The 19,624-nt window shown below is 43.8% G+C and overlaps 1 protein-coding gene across 1 annotated transcript in view; it reads right to left on the reverse strand.

Moving 5' to 3' along the window:
- LOC138528214 (extracellular calcium-sensing receptor-like) overlaps positions 1 to 19,624 on the reverse strand; it is a 111,884-nt gene that overhangs the window by 40,151 nt on the left and 52,109 nt on the right. Inside the window, exons 4-5 of the mRNA XM_069639670.1 lie at positions 16,677 to 16,895; positions 11,883 to 11,948 (exon numbers count right to left, since the gene is read on the reverse strand). Of these exons, the coding sequence (XP_069495771.1) occupies positions 11,883 to 11,948; positions 16,677 to 16,895 (285 nt within the window). The remainder of the gene's footprint in view (positions 1 to 11,882; positions 11,949 to 16,676; positions 16,896 to 19,624) is intronic.

A 19,624-nucleotide genomic window follows, 5' to 3' on the forward strand; every position in this document is an offset into this window, starting at 1 on the left:
ACACATATCCCCGATACCACAGCCATATCTCCCTCGTCCAGCTGTCTTGCCCTCTGAATCCCTTTGTCGTATCATATTGTTCTCTCCCTCTTAGAGAGCCACATCCCCACCCAATTCTTGCCTATCCTCTCTAACTGCAAACCTCTCTTACCAACAGACTAAGTTCTGGTGACACTCGGCTGGGGTAACAATCCGCCTTACCGTGGTCATGTGCCATAAGACCAGCACTGTGGTGATGGGTGCAATGTAAATATGGAATAACTGTGGGTGCAGTCTGCATATGTCTGGGTGCAACAGTAGGTAATACCCAGTATAGATTTGCAAAATATTCTCAAGGAACAGATCTCAAATCAAATGCCAATTATTATGATGTTTATTCCTGCTTTTCCTGACGTGTACTCCAGCATCCCAGCACCCTTGAATAACATGGCCAGCATTCCATGGACTGCTATCCCTACACATGTTTACACATCCTCCCACTTCCCCATCCTCTCTTCAGCAGCATGCCCAATGGGGTGCCACTTATGACACCCATTCTCTTCCCAGCAATGTCTCTGGTATCTTCTCCCTCCCTCACCACAGCAGCTGTGGATACTGGACATTGTGAGTCCAATACCTCAATCTCCACCAAAATGCATTGCCACCTTTTTGTTCCCACACAATGTGGGTATCTACCCAACCCCATTTTTAGCAATGCAAATGTCTCTCTCCTCCACTGTCCACTACATACTGACTTTCTCAGACACACCAACACGTCCACCCAGATAGACCCCAGTATGAATAACGACCCATGTATTACTTTGCTCAATTAGTGAATTATTAATGCAGTCCAGTCAAATTACTATCTGAAAGCAAAGAAGAGAAAGTGAAACTATTCTTCACATGTATGTGCCAGCAAAAGAAACAGAGGTCATTTCAGCTGACATTACTAAATATTAGGGAATGAATGGTTATGCATGCTGGCCTAGCCAACTCACAACATCTCTCGCTATTGACTATGCTGTGAATGGGCGGCGGTGGAAGCACAGAATAAGGAGTGTGGCTCGCAGGAAGATGGGAAATCAAAGAAGGACATACCAAAAGAGACGCTAGAGAGGGGTCTTCAACGTACGTCAACGTACGTCTCTAAAAAATGTTCAGACTACATTACGTATCAGCCCCCACACCCCCATTGCCTATGATGGGTAGAGCTATTGGGAAATGTAGTAAAGACATTTGGAAGGCCAATGGCTCCATAGTTATTTGGGACTAAAACTGCCCAGCTGCCTCCTGGAATGACAATGGTGGCTCTACACATGTTCTGGTCACTGTTGCAGAATAAGGGCATCAGGGATCAGAATGAGTGTGGCTCACAGGCAGGTGGGAAATGAAAAAGCACCTATCAATTGACAATATTACGCATTACTGAATGAATAAATACATATCACCATCAAACTGTACAGCCTTAAACAAACATTTCATATATGCATTCAATGAAATTATTAAATAGAATCAAATAATCCTATAAAACCTAAAAACCTTAGATTGACCTGTAACTCATATTTAAATCAGCCTCCTACAGTCATAATGCACCGTGAAGAAAGGGTGCAAAGCCCTGGCTTTTTAACATGGTTTATTAACACATACAATGATGTGGGTGATGCCTTCTTCAAAGGGGTAGTCTTCTAATTGGATCCCCCCTTTGTCGAAACTCCATGCCAAAAGCATAATATACTCAGTAGCCTGATCCACAGCAGCCGCTTTGCTCGTGGAGCAGGGCAGTTTCCAAGGTCACAAGATGCCCAATTGACTGTCGCAGCAACAGCAAAGTCACTATCGTACCATTGCGACATTCAAGATATGTTCCAAGTGCCAAATCTATGATGATCATAAGGACCCCACGTTGATGGAAGTGTAAGATTAAGCCACGCCTTTGCTTAGCAATAGTGCATGGCGTTACTTAGGAACATGGCTGCAACAAACAAATTGATATTTCACATTTGTCATCTCTTGTGAGTCAGCTCTGCTGTGCAAGGGAATATATATTGTGTTCAGACGGGCCGATACTGCCACACGGCAGGATACAACTCCAAGGACACAACCTCTGTTTAGATCCCTTTGTGAGGGCCGGTAACCCTCTCCCCTAGAGACAGTCACGCAGCAGGCAGCTGTCCTGGGCCCAGGTATCAAAGGAGCACACCCATTCAGGAGGAGTTGCCTCACACCAGGGTGCTGCATATCTGTAGGTTGTCAGAGAAGGAGGTGGGAAGGGTGTGGTCATAAGACATGCAGGAGTGCTCTGAAAACTGAAAGAAGCCTTCACCATCTTGTTTCTCACTGTCTATCTTTCCCTTTCCTGTCCCCTCCACTTCTTCTGGAGCAAAGCACTTTGGGTGTGACATCAACAGGGCAATGTCCACTCCAGCCGGGAGCAGGGATTGGTCCCCTAATGCTTTTAAAAGAAGGGGTTTCACACCCCTAAAGAAGAATTCCAAAGTCCCTCAAGAATCGTTTACGGCCGTAGAGACATTCTTAACATTCTCACCTGGACTTCCTTTCAGACAGTTGCACAGTCTAAAGCCTCAGCCTGAGGTGAAGAAGGAGCCGTATAAACCAGAAGGGGGATCTGTCTCCTAACCAGTCCCAGGGAACATCATGAGAGACCAGTGCTGCGGACCAGGACCAAACACTCTGCAACCTGTCATCTGTGCAGCAGAACAGACCCTGAACTGGAGCATCCTGTCCTAGAGTCTTTTGCATAGGCCTCACAGCAATCTAGAAGGCCAGACCAGTCAAAGATCCCTGTTCTATTGTAGGAAGTGCTTGCTATGTGTTCTCTGCATCCTGAAAAATGGGGAAGGCGCTGATGCTGGTGTCTGTGATCCTCCAACCAGCTGAACTATTGCACTGTATCTCAAGCAACTTGACACGGTATTGTGTCCTAGCAAAGCACATCACCTGCTAAGCCCGAAGCGTCTGCTCAACAGTGGAACCCAAACTGAATCTCTGGAGGGCCACACGCCAACTCACTAAACGGGGAATACAACCATGGCTTGGCCCAGCTGGCCCGATAACTGGCACCTCATTGACTGCACCTTGACGCACCCTCGATCACCACTTCAATGACCATCACCCGCTAACTCAAACTGCTGGAGCATCACTCACCAAACTCTCCCAGCAGCTAAAGCTCAACTCAACCTGCCCTAGTGCAAAGTTTTCTTGGGAATGCCCCAACATGCATCACTTGATTGAACCGTCATCATTTGACCCACAGAGCACCCTCATTCGACCCTACTCGACACCCACTTGCTACCAGGGTCTCCACAATCCTACATGCCCTAATTGATCCTGATCATCTTTCATCATCATCCATCATCATCATCTGGTGCGTCAGCCCACCAAGAACTGAATCCAGGTACTGTGACCCTGAACTGTGACCCGTAACTGCCCCCTTGGTCCATCGGGACCCTAGAAACTGGTTAGGTCATGATCACTCCTGTTTTCAGCCCAGTATCCTCTTTATGGCAGTACCTTAATTACCATCCATGGAACTACACTAAGAGTGCTACTTTCTCCAGTCTGTTGCATCTTCTCTGTTCTTTCCTTTGGGGTGGCTTTTTTGTATAACAGTCTATTTTCGTTAGACGTGCAGATGGTATCTTTAAATAAAGTGTTTATATTTTTTTGGAACCTTGATTGGACATTCCCTTTATTTTGGACTTTGATAATGTGTTGTTTGGGTCACTACTGGTTCACCTTCACACCCCTCTTAGCAGTATAGCCTTGCCTCGGCCTGCGTTACCGCAAGAGGGGAAGGAAGTATTTCTTTTGATTGTCCCTGTTTCACCTTTATGAATACGTTGTATTGTGGTTTGTAGAAGTCTGAGGGCTGAGTGGGCCATTTTATCCCGACAAATCATTGTACTCCTGTGAAGTGGAATCCAATTCATCACACACACGTACTGATAGAAACCTCTACCTATAAAAAGCTGAATTATGTTGTCTACAAATCATAGATCTTAGTATCGTGATTAAAAAGTGCTGACGGCATTCGGATAGGCAGGGCTGAAAAGCAATATATCGTTGCGTTACAGTTCATACATGCATCATTGCACTGCCATCTACTCATCCACATTGCAGTAACCCAGGTTAAAATAATGGTGTTGGTTGAGGGATACTCTATCGTACAGCTTTGTTGGCCATGACAAGTAATCAGGAAGGAGATGGTCATGCAAATTGACATGCAATCCAATTGTGGGTGTCATACGTTTGTGTGGTTCTCTATCCGTAACGCGCCTAGCAAGTACATGGGAACTAACCTTGCTAGCCACTAGTCTTGAAAAACTAGTAAGATTATGAAAATAAATAACAACATTTGCCTCATGTAAAGATTGTTTTATACAGGCCAGCCATGGAACCTCCAAGGTGTTTCTGCATTCACTTTGTTAGTCAAAATTAATCTTGTCAAAATTGCCTTACAGTTGTTCCACACTCTGAGCCAGAGCCAAATTGATTCCAGCCTTAGAATATCCTCCAAGTTTCTAACGTTCAATTCATTGTGTACTATGTAGTTCAGTGCAGATAGAGGTAATCCTAAATAGGTTTTGAAAAGGCACTTAACTAGTGATTAGTGATTAAATGTTATCATATCCCAAAATATCTGATCTATAGAGAGCAAGAGCAATCAGTTTAGCTTTATACACCCGAAACATCATAGGTGTTGGGGTGATCGATAAAGGTCTGAATGGGAAAGAGGGGTTTGTGTTCTGCGCACCATATTGGCGACTGGGGTGACAGTGATGTTGACCTGATGTTGCGATTTTGCATGAATTTAGTGTAGTTAATGAGAATGGGATGAGTGTTATTTTTAGTGTTACTTTGTGTATAGTTGATACCTTTTCGATATGCCCGCACGTAGTAACATAATGACAAATCTGCTGATGCAATGTGAAAATGATGTAGTCGCGTGGTGTGCCACGTATTGACTTGGGAAGCAATGAGATTTATATGAGGATGCGAGATAGGAGATTTGATTTGCAGATGTAGAAACCACTGTGAGGGGACACGGAAGTCTTGAACATACATGCAAAGACACACATACGCAGGTGCTTTATGGAAATATGTTTGGGACAGTTGGGCAACATGGGGTACATTGCAAATACATGAATCTGTATGTTATAGATAGGGGTTTGTGTAGGTCACAGAAACCTGTGGTGTTGAGATTAACTCTCCCCGACCTGGACGACTGGATGAGCGAGGTGAAAGGCTGGGGAAAGGCAGCTAACTGCATTTGAACATCTGCAATAACATCAAATGGTCAGCTATGGCCAGGCTCTGGTTTGTATGACTTGGTACTATTACGGAGAGGAGAAGCCATCTTTTTAAGTACATGGGAGACTGTCATTCAGTGTCCAGAAAAGTCAGGCCACCTGGAAGGGTCAGTTCAGTGCCGAGTAATAAACCGTATGCAAGGGAAGCTCAAGGGCAGAGTGAACAAATGGATTATGAGTTTTTGATCAGGTTCTCAGGAATGACCAAGATGTAGCCAGAGGCCATGCATGCTTAAATGTTAGTCATATAGATTAATGTGAAATGAGGACACCAAGAACTCTGGCCGGATAAGATACTTATCGCAAGTTTAAAGAGAACTTGGCCCTCATTCTGACTCAGGCGTTAAGGGGTTTACGGCGCCGTAAACGGCGCCGACCTTTAACGCCTGATTACAAGGTTCCCTTTGCGGGATGGCTTTTAACGGCTGCTTTTTTCCAGCCGTTAAAATCCATGCCGCAAAGGGACCTTGGCGATAATTACGGCACCGTAACTTACGGTGCCGTAATTATCGCCTTTCCCCATTCCCATTATGCCCTATGGGGTGAAAATGGGAATGGGGAAGGGTAAAATGGGAAATGGGGTTTTACCGCCCCACTCACCTTGGAATGGGGCGGTAAATCCGCCAACCACCATGCTGTAAATGTAGTTTACACCATGGTGGTAAGGGTACGACCCAGGCGGTAACTTACCGCCTGGGTCGTAATGAGGGCCCTTGTTTGTTGCTTTCCCACCTTGTATTGTTGAATTATTCTTGATAAAGTCATGAGTATCACAGCAAGGATTAGAGGTCCCTGACAAGTTGGAACTTGTAGTAAATTAGGATTGTTGTGAATATTTAACCATGTGATGATGTCATGACCTACTACGAAAAGATCGCCAGAAGGGGTGTGCTGTAAATATGAGATGATGGAAATGTATGTTGAAAGTGGATGGTGGTTAAATACATGTATACAATGAGAGCGTGGGAACTGAAGGGGATTAGATTTCTTTGTATAGGTTGACCAATCATGTTTGGGGGATGTCTTTATTACAAAATATGCGTCAGTGCTTTAATTGTTGCAAAATGTATATAATGTGTGATCTTTGTGTGGTTCAAGGAGAATCTTTTGAGTTTGACTACACGGCATCATCAAGCCCCTCCCAGCCATTTCTACAATAAACTTGCTTTACAGCCAAAGGTGCACTTGCTTTTTAAGAGGTGGGCCTATTTTGGGTTATGGAGATTGGAGGTCTACCCCCACATTGGTATGGGAGGTGCTTTTATGCTTTTGTGAACCTCTTGATCCTCTTTATGCCCTGAAGCATCCTGGGCCTTTTTGTCGATATGTGTGATCTCATTATGCCCAGTATTTGCATTCTCAGGTACTCTTATATATCTACTATCTACAGTTGTTTACCAGCTATCCACAAATATGGTAGGTTTTGCTTCTTGGATTTACCACAAGGGTTGCAAACTAGATTGGCATACCTAGTAACCTTTAGTCTGTAATTCTAACTCACCTATACATTGAGTGTCGGCATCTACGAGTCTCTGGAGTGAGGAAGGGGTTCTTGTCAATAGAACAGTTTTGTCTGCATAGGCCGGGACAGGGATGTGTGTAGAATTAAAATATGGAAGATCCACAGTAATCTGTGAGCCCCTTAATATGAAGAGAACAAAGTAATGGGCTTACAGAAATCCCTGCCTAATGTGGGGTGCAACTGTGTGACACATGAAGATGTGAATATGATCTTCTGAGGCACTGCCAGAGGTTCATCCAATTAACCTTATGAAAGGCGGTGCTCAGGTCCAGGAATTCCAGGTAGATCGAGTCTTTCTGAACATAAGCAACACTGGAACCAATCAGGTAACGGTTCAGCGCTTGTTAGTTAGTCCCCAGGCCTTCCCTGAACCCAAGCTGATTGTCTCTTTGTCCACCCACGATTGATGTCGTGCCAGGGCGACTCTCAAGAAAATCTTAAATGGTACATAGAGACACGAGATGGATATTTATGCCATAGCATTCTCTCTATTACCCTTTTAAAACACTAGAACTATTAACACCTGTGCCCAGAAGTCTGGGAAACGTCCTACTTTAAGCATAGAATTAAATGAATGAGTCAGCACTTGGGCCCAGAATTCCTTGAGGGAGGGGAATACATCTACGGGTATTGTATTTGAGCGGGGGCTTTTCCCGTAGGCCTATTTTCTTAACTCAGTAATGTTAGGATCTGGTATTAGGATTTGCCTTCCCTTGTTAGGACCTGGCCTTCCCCTTGCTCCCTGATGTGTCCCTGTTCCCCATGGTGTCTGTATGTGTGAGGTCATCAGTGCAATGTTGGCATGAGTGCTGGAATCTTCAGTATGCTTGAGACCCTGAGTGTTTCACCTATGGCAGTTGCCATGATGTAGCCCGGCTGGTGGGAGCCAGTGGACTCCATTTCCTGAGCTCTCTTCCTGTCACCTGTATAAAGTACCTGATGTCACCTGAACATGAAGACTGAGAATAAATGAGCTTATTTAAACTACCTTCGGCCTCAAGTCTACCTTTCAATCTTAACAAGTAAGTACCTCCTTAAGAGTGACACGTAGCTGCAGTGCCTTTTGGGTAGTAGAATTTGAAAGCTCACCTACTGTGTTCTTAACTAGATTCTTTATTTTTTCCCCCAGAGAGAGACGATTAATGTTCCACCATGAAAGATCATCTGGGGCGTTCCTGTTAGTTACATTTTTATTGCCAAAGGTCTGTGAGCTGTGATTTCCGTGCTCCCAAACATGTGTGGCTCTGAAGCAGCCAATTTAAGTTCCTCCCAGGCCTGTCCTTCCAATTCAAGTTTCCTTGTATTTAGGGCGCCCTGCCTTTAACGATTCTGCTTTAATACGTTACTACACATCAGGGCACACACTTGCCCTACTAGAAATGCCCGAGGCCTAGTATGCTAGTTAATTGCGTTAGATCATTTGTAAACTTCATGGGCTAAGAATGAGTACTGTATTCCCGTGTTCCCTTCCCACCGTGAAGCGGTTTGAAGCACTTCACTTGCATAAGCGCTTTAAAAATAAACAATTACAGATGACACTCATAGTCGGATCTACACATACTAATAAAACTGGTGCCAGGGTTTGAAACCTACATATTCAGAGATGTGTCGGCCTTCAACACCCATCGTCCCTCCTCATTGACTTTGTTGGGTAAGCTGATGGAAGTTTAGTACAGTGATCAAAAAGCAATGGCTGCGGACTCTCAAAGTGGGAAGAAAACACAGAACAGGTTATCATCGCCATGTTCTATCCACAGAGGGGCGCCTGCTACCTTTTTTGAAGTTTAGGATTAGTTACAGGATAAGGGCATTGCTTATCGGAAGGAGTGCACCATTCTGCCATCAATCCCAATACTGCTATTCAGAAAAGGAGAAAGGTCACACACCTGCAGTGTCCCACTGTCCACAGTACACACTTTGCTGCAGAATAAGGCACACCTATTGCTCTTCTAAACTGAAGATGAAAAGATACATCCTGTGCTCTGCTGCACAAGTAAACTAGTTTGCTTCACACCCTTTGCAAGCCTTGGAATGCTGCTACAAGAAGAGAACAAGGAAGCGTATCTATTGGACGGAGGAGCACAAGAACCCAAAACAAATCTTACACTTCCTGAGTGGCCAAGGGTGCCATGCAATTTGTCTTTGAAGATCTGCAGCAAGTCTGAGTAGTGGCTTATGATACAGCGGTACATGATACATGGCCCGTCAGGCACCTGATTTGAGAAGCGGGAAGAGCATGTTTAGCAGTAGAGAGCTGTGTACATGTGATCTTAGTGAGCATGGAAAAAAAGGCCATCCTTAAAATGAAAATGTACCTTCCCTCGCCCACACGAGAACAGCACTGCTGTAAAGTGTCCTTGGGCGGAAGTGGTTATCTTGTCGCTGGACATGGGAGCTGTCCCCACCCAGCAAACATGTGTCGCCCCAGGATGCTAGGCATGACAGCCATTGGCCAGACAATGCACAGCAACCTCAGGCAACCTCAGGCTCAAAGTCACCTTGTAGACAGAGAACAGCCATTGCAACTGTCTTACTGTCTGTGTGTGCCTTTTGTGAGCGCCCTTTCGCCCGGTCCTCTGTCCCTGCTCACTTCCCTTCCATGTTCCCTACCCTCTCCCCTTGTGAACACCGCCTCGCCCACATTTCTTTCTACAGCTCGAGCGAGGACCTAGTCCTGCGCTCGCCCGCCTCGCGGTGTCACTTGACCATCTAGGCACTGAGGTAGGCATCCATTGCCAGCTGCTCCCTCCATTGTGAAACCTTTTTGCCTTTAAAGTTCTTACTGTCTGTGTGTGCCTTTTGTGAGCGCCGTTTCGCTCGATCCTCTTTCTCTGCTATTTATCTTTTCTCAGGCTCACAGATTGATCTCACATTATATCAGTAAGACCTTAGTGGTGTCAAAGTGCTTGAACTCTAAGGACCTACTTCAGAGCTACAATTTCACTGTCACAGGGTAGTCCATAATCTTCATTTTACAACTAGCGTTTGGTCAACTAAAGATCTTTCTTTCTGGCCAAATTATCTGAAATATGCTGTGCGGTCCCTAGTGTGCCTGGAGAGAAAACGGTAGCACTTAGATAAAAATCAAGAATGGGTCACAGATCTGTGGAGAAAGAGACTTTCCCCTAGCAGGAGTGGGTGATCTAACGCAAGCAAGGAGAAAAGGGGGAAATGGTGTTGCCAACCCACATGGGGAGCATGCAGATGGAGAGCTACCCGATGTACCTAGATGTTATGTTATGTAAAAAGATATTTATACCGTGCACTGTCACCACCGTAGTGGTCCTCATGCGCTCTGGCAGATCGGAAAAGCAAGTGCGTAGAGTAAGTTAGTAGGACTGAGCGGGAGAAAGAGCAAGCAAGCCGTGATGTGCTATTGGCAGCTTCAATTTGGTTTACACCGTTCGCTGAGTTTAGGTGTGTTTTTCGGTTGGTAGCCTTCATGTACTGGTGTGCGAAGCTATGTGTGATTTGTTTTGTTGTTGCAGTGTAGTGGAATGCATGCAGTTTATTGTGTTTTAGAGGTATGATTGTGTTTAGTTCAGAGTTTGAGAGGTGTTTGCAGAGGGATGAGTTTTGTATTAGTACGGTTGGTTAATGGCATCACTATCTAGATGTGACGCATGCTGATATCCACAATGTCATCTAGATGAGACACTTCTAGGAGTTAATCTTCACAATTCTGTCTAGAAATGATGCAAGCCAATCTTCAAAATTCTGTCTAGATGCGACACTAGCTAATATTCGCAATCCTGTCTGGATGAGAAGCAAGCCAATCTTCACAATTCTGTCTAGATGTGACTCAAGGCTAATCTCCACAATTCTGTATGGATGTGACACAAGCTAACAGGCTAATCATCACAGTTCTGTCTAGATGTGACACAAGCTAATATTCACAATCCTGTCTGGATGAGAAGCAAGCCAATATTCACAATTCTGTCTAGATGTGACTCAAGGCTAATCTGCAGAATTTTGTCTAGATGATACGCAAGTCAGTCTTTACAGGTCTGTCTAGATGTGACACAAACAAATATTCATAATTCGGTATGGGTGAGACACAAGCTAATATTCACAATTCTGTCTGGATGTGACTCAAGCTAATATTCACAATCCTGTCTGGATGAGAAGCAAGCCAATATTCACAATTCTGTCTTGATTTGATACAGTCTAATCTTCACAATTCTGTCTAGATGTGACACAGGCTAATCTTCACAGTTCTGTCTAGATGTGACACAAGCTAATATTCACAATTCTGTCTGGATTTGAGGCAAGCTTAGAGGCTAATCTTCACACTTAGGTCTAAATGTAATGCAAGCCAACATTCACAATTCTGTCTAGATGTGACGCTAGCTAATCTTCACATTTCTGTCTGGATGTGACACAAGCTAATATTCACAATCCTGTCTGGATGAGAAGCAAGCCAATATTCACAATTCTGTCTAGATGTGACTCAAGGCTAATCTCCACAATTCTGTATGGATGTGACACAAACTAACAGGCTAATCATCACAGTTCTGTCTAGATGTGACGCTAGCTAAAATTCACAATTCCGTCTGGATGCGATGCAAGCCAATCTTCACAATTCTGTCCAGACGCAGTACAGGCCAATGTTCACAATTCTGTCTGGATGGAATGCAAGCTAATATTCACAATTCTACCCCATCCATAACTGCCCAAAATGTAAACGGTGGCTGACTAACCCAATTGGCTTGATACAACATATGGTAACTTTACCCATTGAGGCTAGAATCAGAAAGGCAATCTTATACGAGTGGGGTAAATGCTGACTATGGCTGATAAGCAACAAGTAGGCTGAGTGCTGGGGAGAAGGAGATTGGGTAATGAGCTGGGTGGGGTAGTTAATGGAGTACAGTAATGGCTGATATGGCTGACTAACACCTTCAGGCTAAATGCGAGATAAGATTACTGTGCAAGCTGTGGTCCTGGCGCATCAGACAACCAGCTAATGGAGAATAAGGTAGGATAAGACTGGGATGTTCAGTTTAGTGGGGAGCAGTAATGTCTGCACCCTCTGCCTGAACTGCACTTACCTTGTAACGCAGGCCAACATGGTCTGGAGCTGCTTCTACGGGAGCTGCCACAGGCACGGGACTGCCCTAGTTGGATGAAGTAAAAATGGCAAAAGGCCCAATCAGAGCTCTCGGGAGGAGTCGGAGGTGGGAGGGTGGGCCGGGAGCAAGACGTGGGCTGGAGCACATAGATGGTCACTGATGCGTGGAAGAAAAAAATAAGTAAAAAGTAAACACAATCATGAGGAGGGGGCAGGGGAGGGAAGCAGGAAACAGGTGAGCAGGTTGGGAAGGGGAGCACAAGAGATGGCACCAGGAGTGCTGGAAAATGCACACAAAAATTCAAAATGCATTTGCAATCATTTAGATTGCCGATGAGAGCGTAATGTCATTGCACACTGGAGGGGACGCAGTCATGGTGGGTTTGCAATCATCATACAACAGAGATTGGTGCTGTGAAAGTGATACTTGGGCGTCATTTCATTAAAAGAGCTAATTGCATTCAGGGTGTCCTCCTGACCCCCCAATGTCAGTACCTGCTATAGAATCCGCTATCAAGCAGGAAGCTAGGCAGTTTTGCAGGCAGGCTAGGACTGCGGGTAGGAATCAGATATCCCCTCCTGTCTCCCACTACATCCACGCAACACTGGTGTGTAAGAACAAGGCATGAACTACTTACGTCGGTCTTAGTTTAGCACCTTTCTTTTACACATCGTGGGGGATTGAAAATGATCCAACACTATGCGTAATAAGAATGTGCATCTGTTCATATTAGGTTCTGAGGTTGTTGCACATCCTATCATTGGCACTGCATCAGTTCCCCAATCTTGAACACTGAAACACTGCATGGAAAAGACCCTTGAACAAAACCTCAAAACACATAACATGCATGCAGGATTCAGACTGGGAAAGCACACAAACATCCCTGCCCCGGGTAAGTCTTTCCCTGGTCAATAAACGTATAATTTATTTTGGTGATACGCCCAAAAAGTACACAAAATAAGCAATTTAATAATGTCATCATTACAAAATCCAATTCATAAAACATGTTAGAGTAAGCTTAAAAAAGGGAAAAATATGATAAGGATTTTAACACAGTTAAGTATAATTACTAGAAATGTTGCGCTAATCAGTACCATAAACCACACTTAGATGTAGAAAATAGAGGCTTCAAATGATAACAGTAGACTAGCAGAGTCCTAGAATTCAGAATATGTGCAAATTACCCCTCAATCCCTCTTATTCTTAAGGACTTATCAGGAAGGTACATTCAGCCCATTACACAGCTGGTATGTAATAAATCGGAGATGCGTGCAGGCTGGTTTATACTTTGCAAAAGCCTGCACTTTTAGTAGTGCTGTCATGGTGTTCCAGGGCACTTGAAGGTACTTTGGTAAAGTGGTGAAGTAAATCTCCATATTCTCAAGGTTAGTTTGAAAAGGACAAACATTATAAGACTCTGTGGAATATGCCAGTATTGCCATTGTCTAACCTATTGGCAACAAGTTTAACCTAAAAAGTGCCAACCACGTTCTTGGCCTTGACTCTGGTATAGGAATTAGATATTACTATATCTAACTCTTGGTGTTATGAAAGTATTGAGCTAGATGGTGGGTATCTGCCCTTGTTTTACCAGATCACGTACCAATTGTTCTTCCCCTTCCATAATACTATTAGGGGACACATACAGTTGCAAGAGGTTAGTAGAAGCAAATGACGTATATGCTCTATCCGAGGCATCCACCCGTAATAGCCTCTTAGATCAATGAATGTCTTCCTGGTGAAGGACGTCATAGTAAATATCTGGAGGGAGAGCCAGAATAAGACTGGCCTGAATATGAAATAATCAGACATGTGTGGTTGGTTTAACTTGTCACAAAGTGCACAAGAGGGTACAGAGCCTGCACGATTCATCTTACTCATAAAAGAAAAGTGGAGAAGTCATATCTATACTGATGAAGACTAACCCTTCTTGTGCCCTGTCAGCTAGACAATCCTATTGCTCCTTTAGTGGCCTCTCACGTGGCTGTTAACTTGCTATTCCTCAAAAATGGCCACCGACATTACACTCCTAAGAAAGCAAGGGGCTGACCTGAATCTACCAGCTAACCATTGCCCTGTTTCTCTCCTTTTGCACTACTATAAAGTGCTAAAAAGTGTTGTATTCAACCAGCTTACCAATTGTGTAGACATCCACAACCTTCGAGACCCTATACAAGCAGGTTTCTAGTCCTGTCACGCCACTGAAATTGCTCTCATGAGTGTCTCCAACTTCATTGCCTCTGCAAATCACTCCAACCTATCCCCTATCTTAATTCTCCTTGACCTGGACACTGCCTTGGATACTGTTGATTACTCTGATCTCCTAAATATTCCCTTTCTTCTTGGGATTCATGATTGAGCCCTTGCCTGGATTGAATCCTACCTGGCACCTCACCAATTCTCTGTCTCCCGGAGCAACAAAACCTCTCAACTCACTCCTCTAACTGTTGGTGTTCCACAAGGCTCTGTCTTGGGTTTTCTCCTTGATACACTCTACACCCCTGCTCTTGGGGCACTCATTTCACCTTTTGTGTACGCTTTCCAACCCTTCCCGGATGACACCTGAATCATATTCTCCTCTGATCTCTCTATTAAATATTGGAGGGCTTTTCACTTTCTAATGTTAAACTCTATCAAAACAGAGGTTCTCTTTTTCCCTGCCAAATACTCTCTCTCGCCACTTTCCCTGCCTTTACAGTTCCCACCTAACACTCTCCCCTAGTGTACTCCATCTAAAAACCTCAGTGTCATGGATGATCCTTCTCACACCTTCTCTGCTTTCATCTCCAAAACTGGAACAGCAGCTCGTCTTAACCTCCTAAACCTTAGGCAAAATAGGAACCTCCTTCCTTTCAACACTGCCAAGCATCTCTAAAATACTCTTGTCTTCTCTAAACTGCAGTACTGGGCCAGCATCCGCTTTAGTCTCCCCAACTATGCTTTCCGTCCTATCAACAAGATCATTAACTTTGCTGCCAGGACTCTCTTTGAAATCCCTCACTTCACTCCTACTTTCTTGTACTGTTACCAAGCTGGATGGCTGATGATGCAAAACAGATTTAGATGTCTTCTCCTGGCTCACAGATCTATCCACAATAAGGCACTGTGTCTACCCTCTCTATCTAACTCTACAAGCCTTCTCATAATCTCCACTCTTCCTCCTCAACTACCTTTGTAGCAACTCGCCCTACCTGTGCTTCCTCTCGTTTCTTCTTTTTCTCTCTTCTTGCACCACTTGCATGGAATTCTCTTCCCCTGGACATCTGAGAAATAGTCCACATGGATTTATTGAGAAAAACAAACTGAAAGCCTCCCTGCTTGCCTCCGAGTTACCATCTTAAACTATCTCTCACCTGCCTTCTAGCTAATATTTTTCCCTCTCCTGTAATCTGCCTCTGTCCCTCACTTTCTCTGCCTCCACTCTAGCACTTTATCCATCATTGTCACATCTCTATCACAGCTGGCTGTTCCGCCTACCTGCACTTAAACATCTCTAATGTTTCTCCACCCATGTATTGTCCCTGGTGACTGTTCCATTTACTCTCCTCCACAACCTAGTCAACGTGTCACTAAAATTCAAATTCAATGTAAGAATATCACGGCTTTCTGTCAAATCTGATTTCTGATCTATTGTATGTTCATTTGTGAAGAGAAGAGAATAAATAGTTCCTCCCGTTATATATATAAATACATACAAATAAATAAAACAATAGGTTAAAGTAATGAAGCATAGCACCTGCAGCCTGGCACATACAATCTATCTGTCAGTCAATGGACCAGCCTTCTAAAATTCTCTGCGAAGGAAAAACCAAAATAGGTGAACTCTTTTTACCATTAAAAGTGAAATATTAAGAGAGATTGTGCTTACTCCATCTAACGCAGTTTTGATTATGCAGAATGTATTGATAATTCTCCCTCAATCATCTTAGTAGCAAAGTTATCAAATAAGCAAAAGAGCAAAGTGCAAATGACCAGAATTTGGCAGGGGGAGCCTCTTACTTGTATGCCTACACTTAACGACTCCCCATTGCCAAATGACATTCTGGGGTGCATTGAGCTGCATAGAAGTTTACCTCAAAAGGGAATTCAGTTTCTTCCTTTCCACTCTCATCAACACTGCAGCAACAACAACTTTGCTCTCCGCCCTCCACTCCTACTAATACCTTCCCACAGAAAGCCAACTCTTCTGGTTTATCAGTCAATGAGCACCAAGAGTACATGGTCATGGAAGAAGTTACTCTGTCTAAGACTGGATTCTATAACATATCATATAGCGATGAATGTAGCAGTTAGTGAAACGATGGCAACAGTTGTTGTGTATCTTGTATCCGATAACACACACAGCCATGTTTTCGGTGAAACTGAGACTGTTTTGACCCTGCTTCTGATCGCACCATCCTTACTGTCATCTTTCCTATATGTGTGCATGCTTCTGCCGCATGCCAAATCAGATGCATGGTCTATATCCCAATGGGATTGAGCTATCCCCACTTCCTATTTTGGGGAACCAAGCAATCCACTATGGCGAAGAAGCGCAGCAGACCTTGGCAGATCATGGTCTACCTATCATTCTGTAAAGGGTCAAACCATCCAGGTCTAAGAGTGTATACATTTTCAGCCTGAATTACATTGTATACTCTGCCTAGTCCCGCACGTTAGCACGCTCGTGTTTTTGTGCCACACCAAGGAGCCAATCCACACTGAGATGATTGCTCATGACGGTGCGTGCCATATAAAGGTGAATTACACCTGGGTGAAATACTTGTTCCTCACCACTGAATCTCCAGGCCACAGTATGGTGTCTGTGTTGATATGGACCTCTTCGCCTTGTCGGACGTCATAGCTCCCCACGTTCACCAGTCGGATGTCATCTTCACGGAATATCTGCATGTTGAGGATGTCGTACGCACTTGGTGCATCGCCATTTGCATCAAAGTATATTGTTGCACCCGACTCAAAGGATATATTGACCTTCTTCACATAGTGGAGCACCTGGAAGAGTTAAGCACCGCTCATGTTGAGATATAAATGATGGTATGCAACAGGTAGCAAATGTGTATGCCGTCTTTATATCGAATATTTTATAAAGAATTAACATATATCGAATATTGTATAACAAAATATTTTATAGAGAATGCATTTAGGGGTGGGCGTAAAGGGTTAAATATGTTTGGTAAACGGTCGGGTGGATTTTTAGGGGCGGGTAACGGGGGTTTGTGAAAGGGGATGCCCCCCAAAAAAGGGCATTCTCTATAAAATGTTTGTTATAAAATATTCCTCCTTACAAAATGGTTAACATTTTAGAAGTAACATTGTCTTTCTCGAATGCTGCAATTAATTGCCTCATTTTATTTATTTATTTAATGTGATATACTTTTATAAACAAAATCTTTACACATAATTCAACAACACAATTTAAATAAATAACATTTTTCAGAATCATCATATTCAATTTCAATATTTCAAATTTCATCGAGATCAACATCATTTGTACCTCCAAATAATTTCATCTAATAACTCATTTTCTTACTATAGCTGGGGGGGTTAACTATTCTTGGAGTTTTTCCTTAACCATATGCCATACACTATAGAGAGCCAGATGTAGACTTGTATTCAAGGTATTAATACACATATACCAAAAATCTTTCGACTTAATGTGGTCTAAATTAAGGACGTACCTACTATAATGCTTCATATAAATTAGGCTCAATCTAGGGCATAACATGAGAACATGTCTCGCCGTTTCAGGTGAGGCTTTATTCTTACATATCCTACAGAAGCGCTCTAATTTGGGAATGGCCCGTTCAGGACCTAACACATTTAGGACAGGTATATGATTGATACGTAAGAGTAGTATAAAACGTCTTAAGTTGTCCGAGGGGCATAGGTTCAAATATCCTTGTGCCCTTCTATAGGTGTAAAGTACATGAGATATAAACCCATAACTGTGTAGGCTTTCAAGATGTTTAAAGTTATTTTGCTAATCCCAATTTTTTAGTCGCTCCCCCATTTGAAATTTCAAGTGTTCAAAATTGTCACCCCAATTAGGGGTCCACTCGGTCATTTCTGGATTGATAGGATTCATATGCACCTTAATGTAGAGTTCAGCTCTTTTCTTTAAGACTAGAGCTTTTAGGGAGAGTAGGCCCAGTTCTAATCTCAATATCGCCATCGGTATTCCCTGTGGCAGGCCCGAAAGCTTATGCCAATACCTACCCTCCACTACCTGGAGCCAATCAAAGCTAAGATGGACCAAAGCTTCCAGTCCATAAATTACTATTGGCACCAAGCATTGGATGTAAAGTTGGCGGGCCGACCAAACGGAATATCCACTCTTGTTGCAAGAGAAGTGGCATATCATAGCGGTTAATTGAGCCGCTTTTATTTTACGGGTTTGCACACATGATTGAAAATTTCCACTAGAGTCGAATTCCACTCCTAAGTATTTATAGCTGTGTGTATATTGGATTTCCCGACCTCTAAGCATCATTCTAGGGCGGCTCACCTTACCATGACTACACAGAATCAGTTCAGTTTTCGTGTGATTAATTGTGAGTTCATTCTCTTCCGCATATTCCCAAAGCCGCTCAGCCGAGCGTAGGATACCGCTAAACGTGTGGTCAAAAATAACCACATCATCCGCATACGCCATAACTAAGCAATGCTGGGTACCTACTTTGGGGGGGCAATTACGCACCTCTCGTTTGTATTCAGGAATGTCGGAGACGAACAAATTATACAATGTGGGTGCAGTTACACATCCCTGTTTCACCCCTCTGATATGTTTTATCACTCTGGTAGTGGCTCCACTTCCATCTAGCCTCGGCTGAACTGAGGTACTATGTTTAAGGAGCTGTAGGTAATGAAGCAATCCTTCAGGGCATGCCATACTCCTCAACTTCCTCCATAATTTCTCTCTGTTAATTGCCTAATGGAAGCTGGATAGTGCACCGTTACAAGACTGACTGTTGTTCACAATATATGTTTATAACATTGCTTTAACCAGTAATGCATATCGTCATCTGCATAGGGTGTACTGAGTTATAGAAAAGTGACTGTGTATCTCCAAGTGGTCCATAGTCCACAGAATATGCTACAATAAATTGAGTTCATCCTTGATTGAGGGGTTCCCATATTTTGTTTTTATTTGTGTAGCACCTGACCTTTCACCGTAAATGTTTTGGGATAATCTAGACATGGGCCTCATTACGAGTCCGGTGGTAGCTATGAAGAAAAAACCGGCAGGCTGCTACCGAACTCATGGAGATTTACCAGCTCCGGGCTTGCCGGAATCACTGGGGCATTAGAGTCCCGGTGGTCTGGTAATTCCGGAGCCAGCATTCCGCTATTCCCCATTCCTGTTGAGTCCCATAGGACTCCATGGGAATGGGGGCAGTGGAAACACCAGCACCATGCAGTAATGGTGCCGGTGTTTCCAGGTCTGTGTGCGCCGATGGCGTTACGCCCGCCAGGTCAGACCTGGCGGGTGTAACACCCCACGGCCATTTAACTCGGAGTTAGCCAGTCCGGAAAACAGTGCCAGTACGATTTTACCAGCACCGTTAAATGTGGACCGGCTAACTCGTAATGAGGCCCATAGACCCATAACTCTCAGCTGTCTAGAGAGTCAGATACCTCTCACTGATGATGCCCAACATGCAGACACATATGTGCATAGGTTGCTGGTTATACCGTTGTTCATAGAATATTGCCAGGCATGC

The sequence above is a fragment of the Ambystoma mexicanum genome, chromosome 7q (assembly GCF_040938575.1).
Source record: "Ambystoma mexicanum isolate Mex_15411 chromosome 7q, UKY_AmexF1_1, whole genome shotgun sequence".
Taxonomy (NCBI): Eukaryota; Metazoa; Chordata; class Amphibia; order Caudata; family Ambystomatidae; genus Ambystoma; species Ambystoma mexicanum.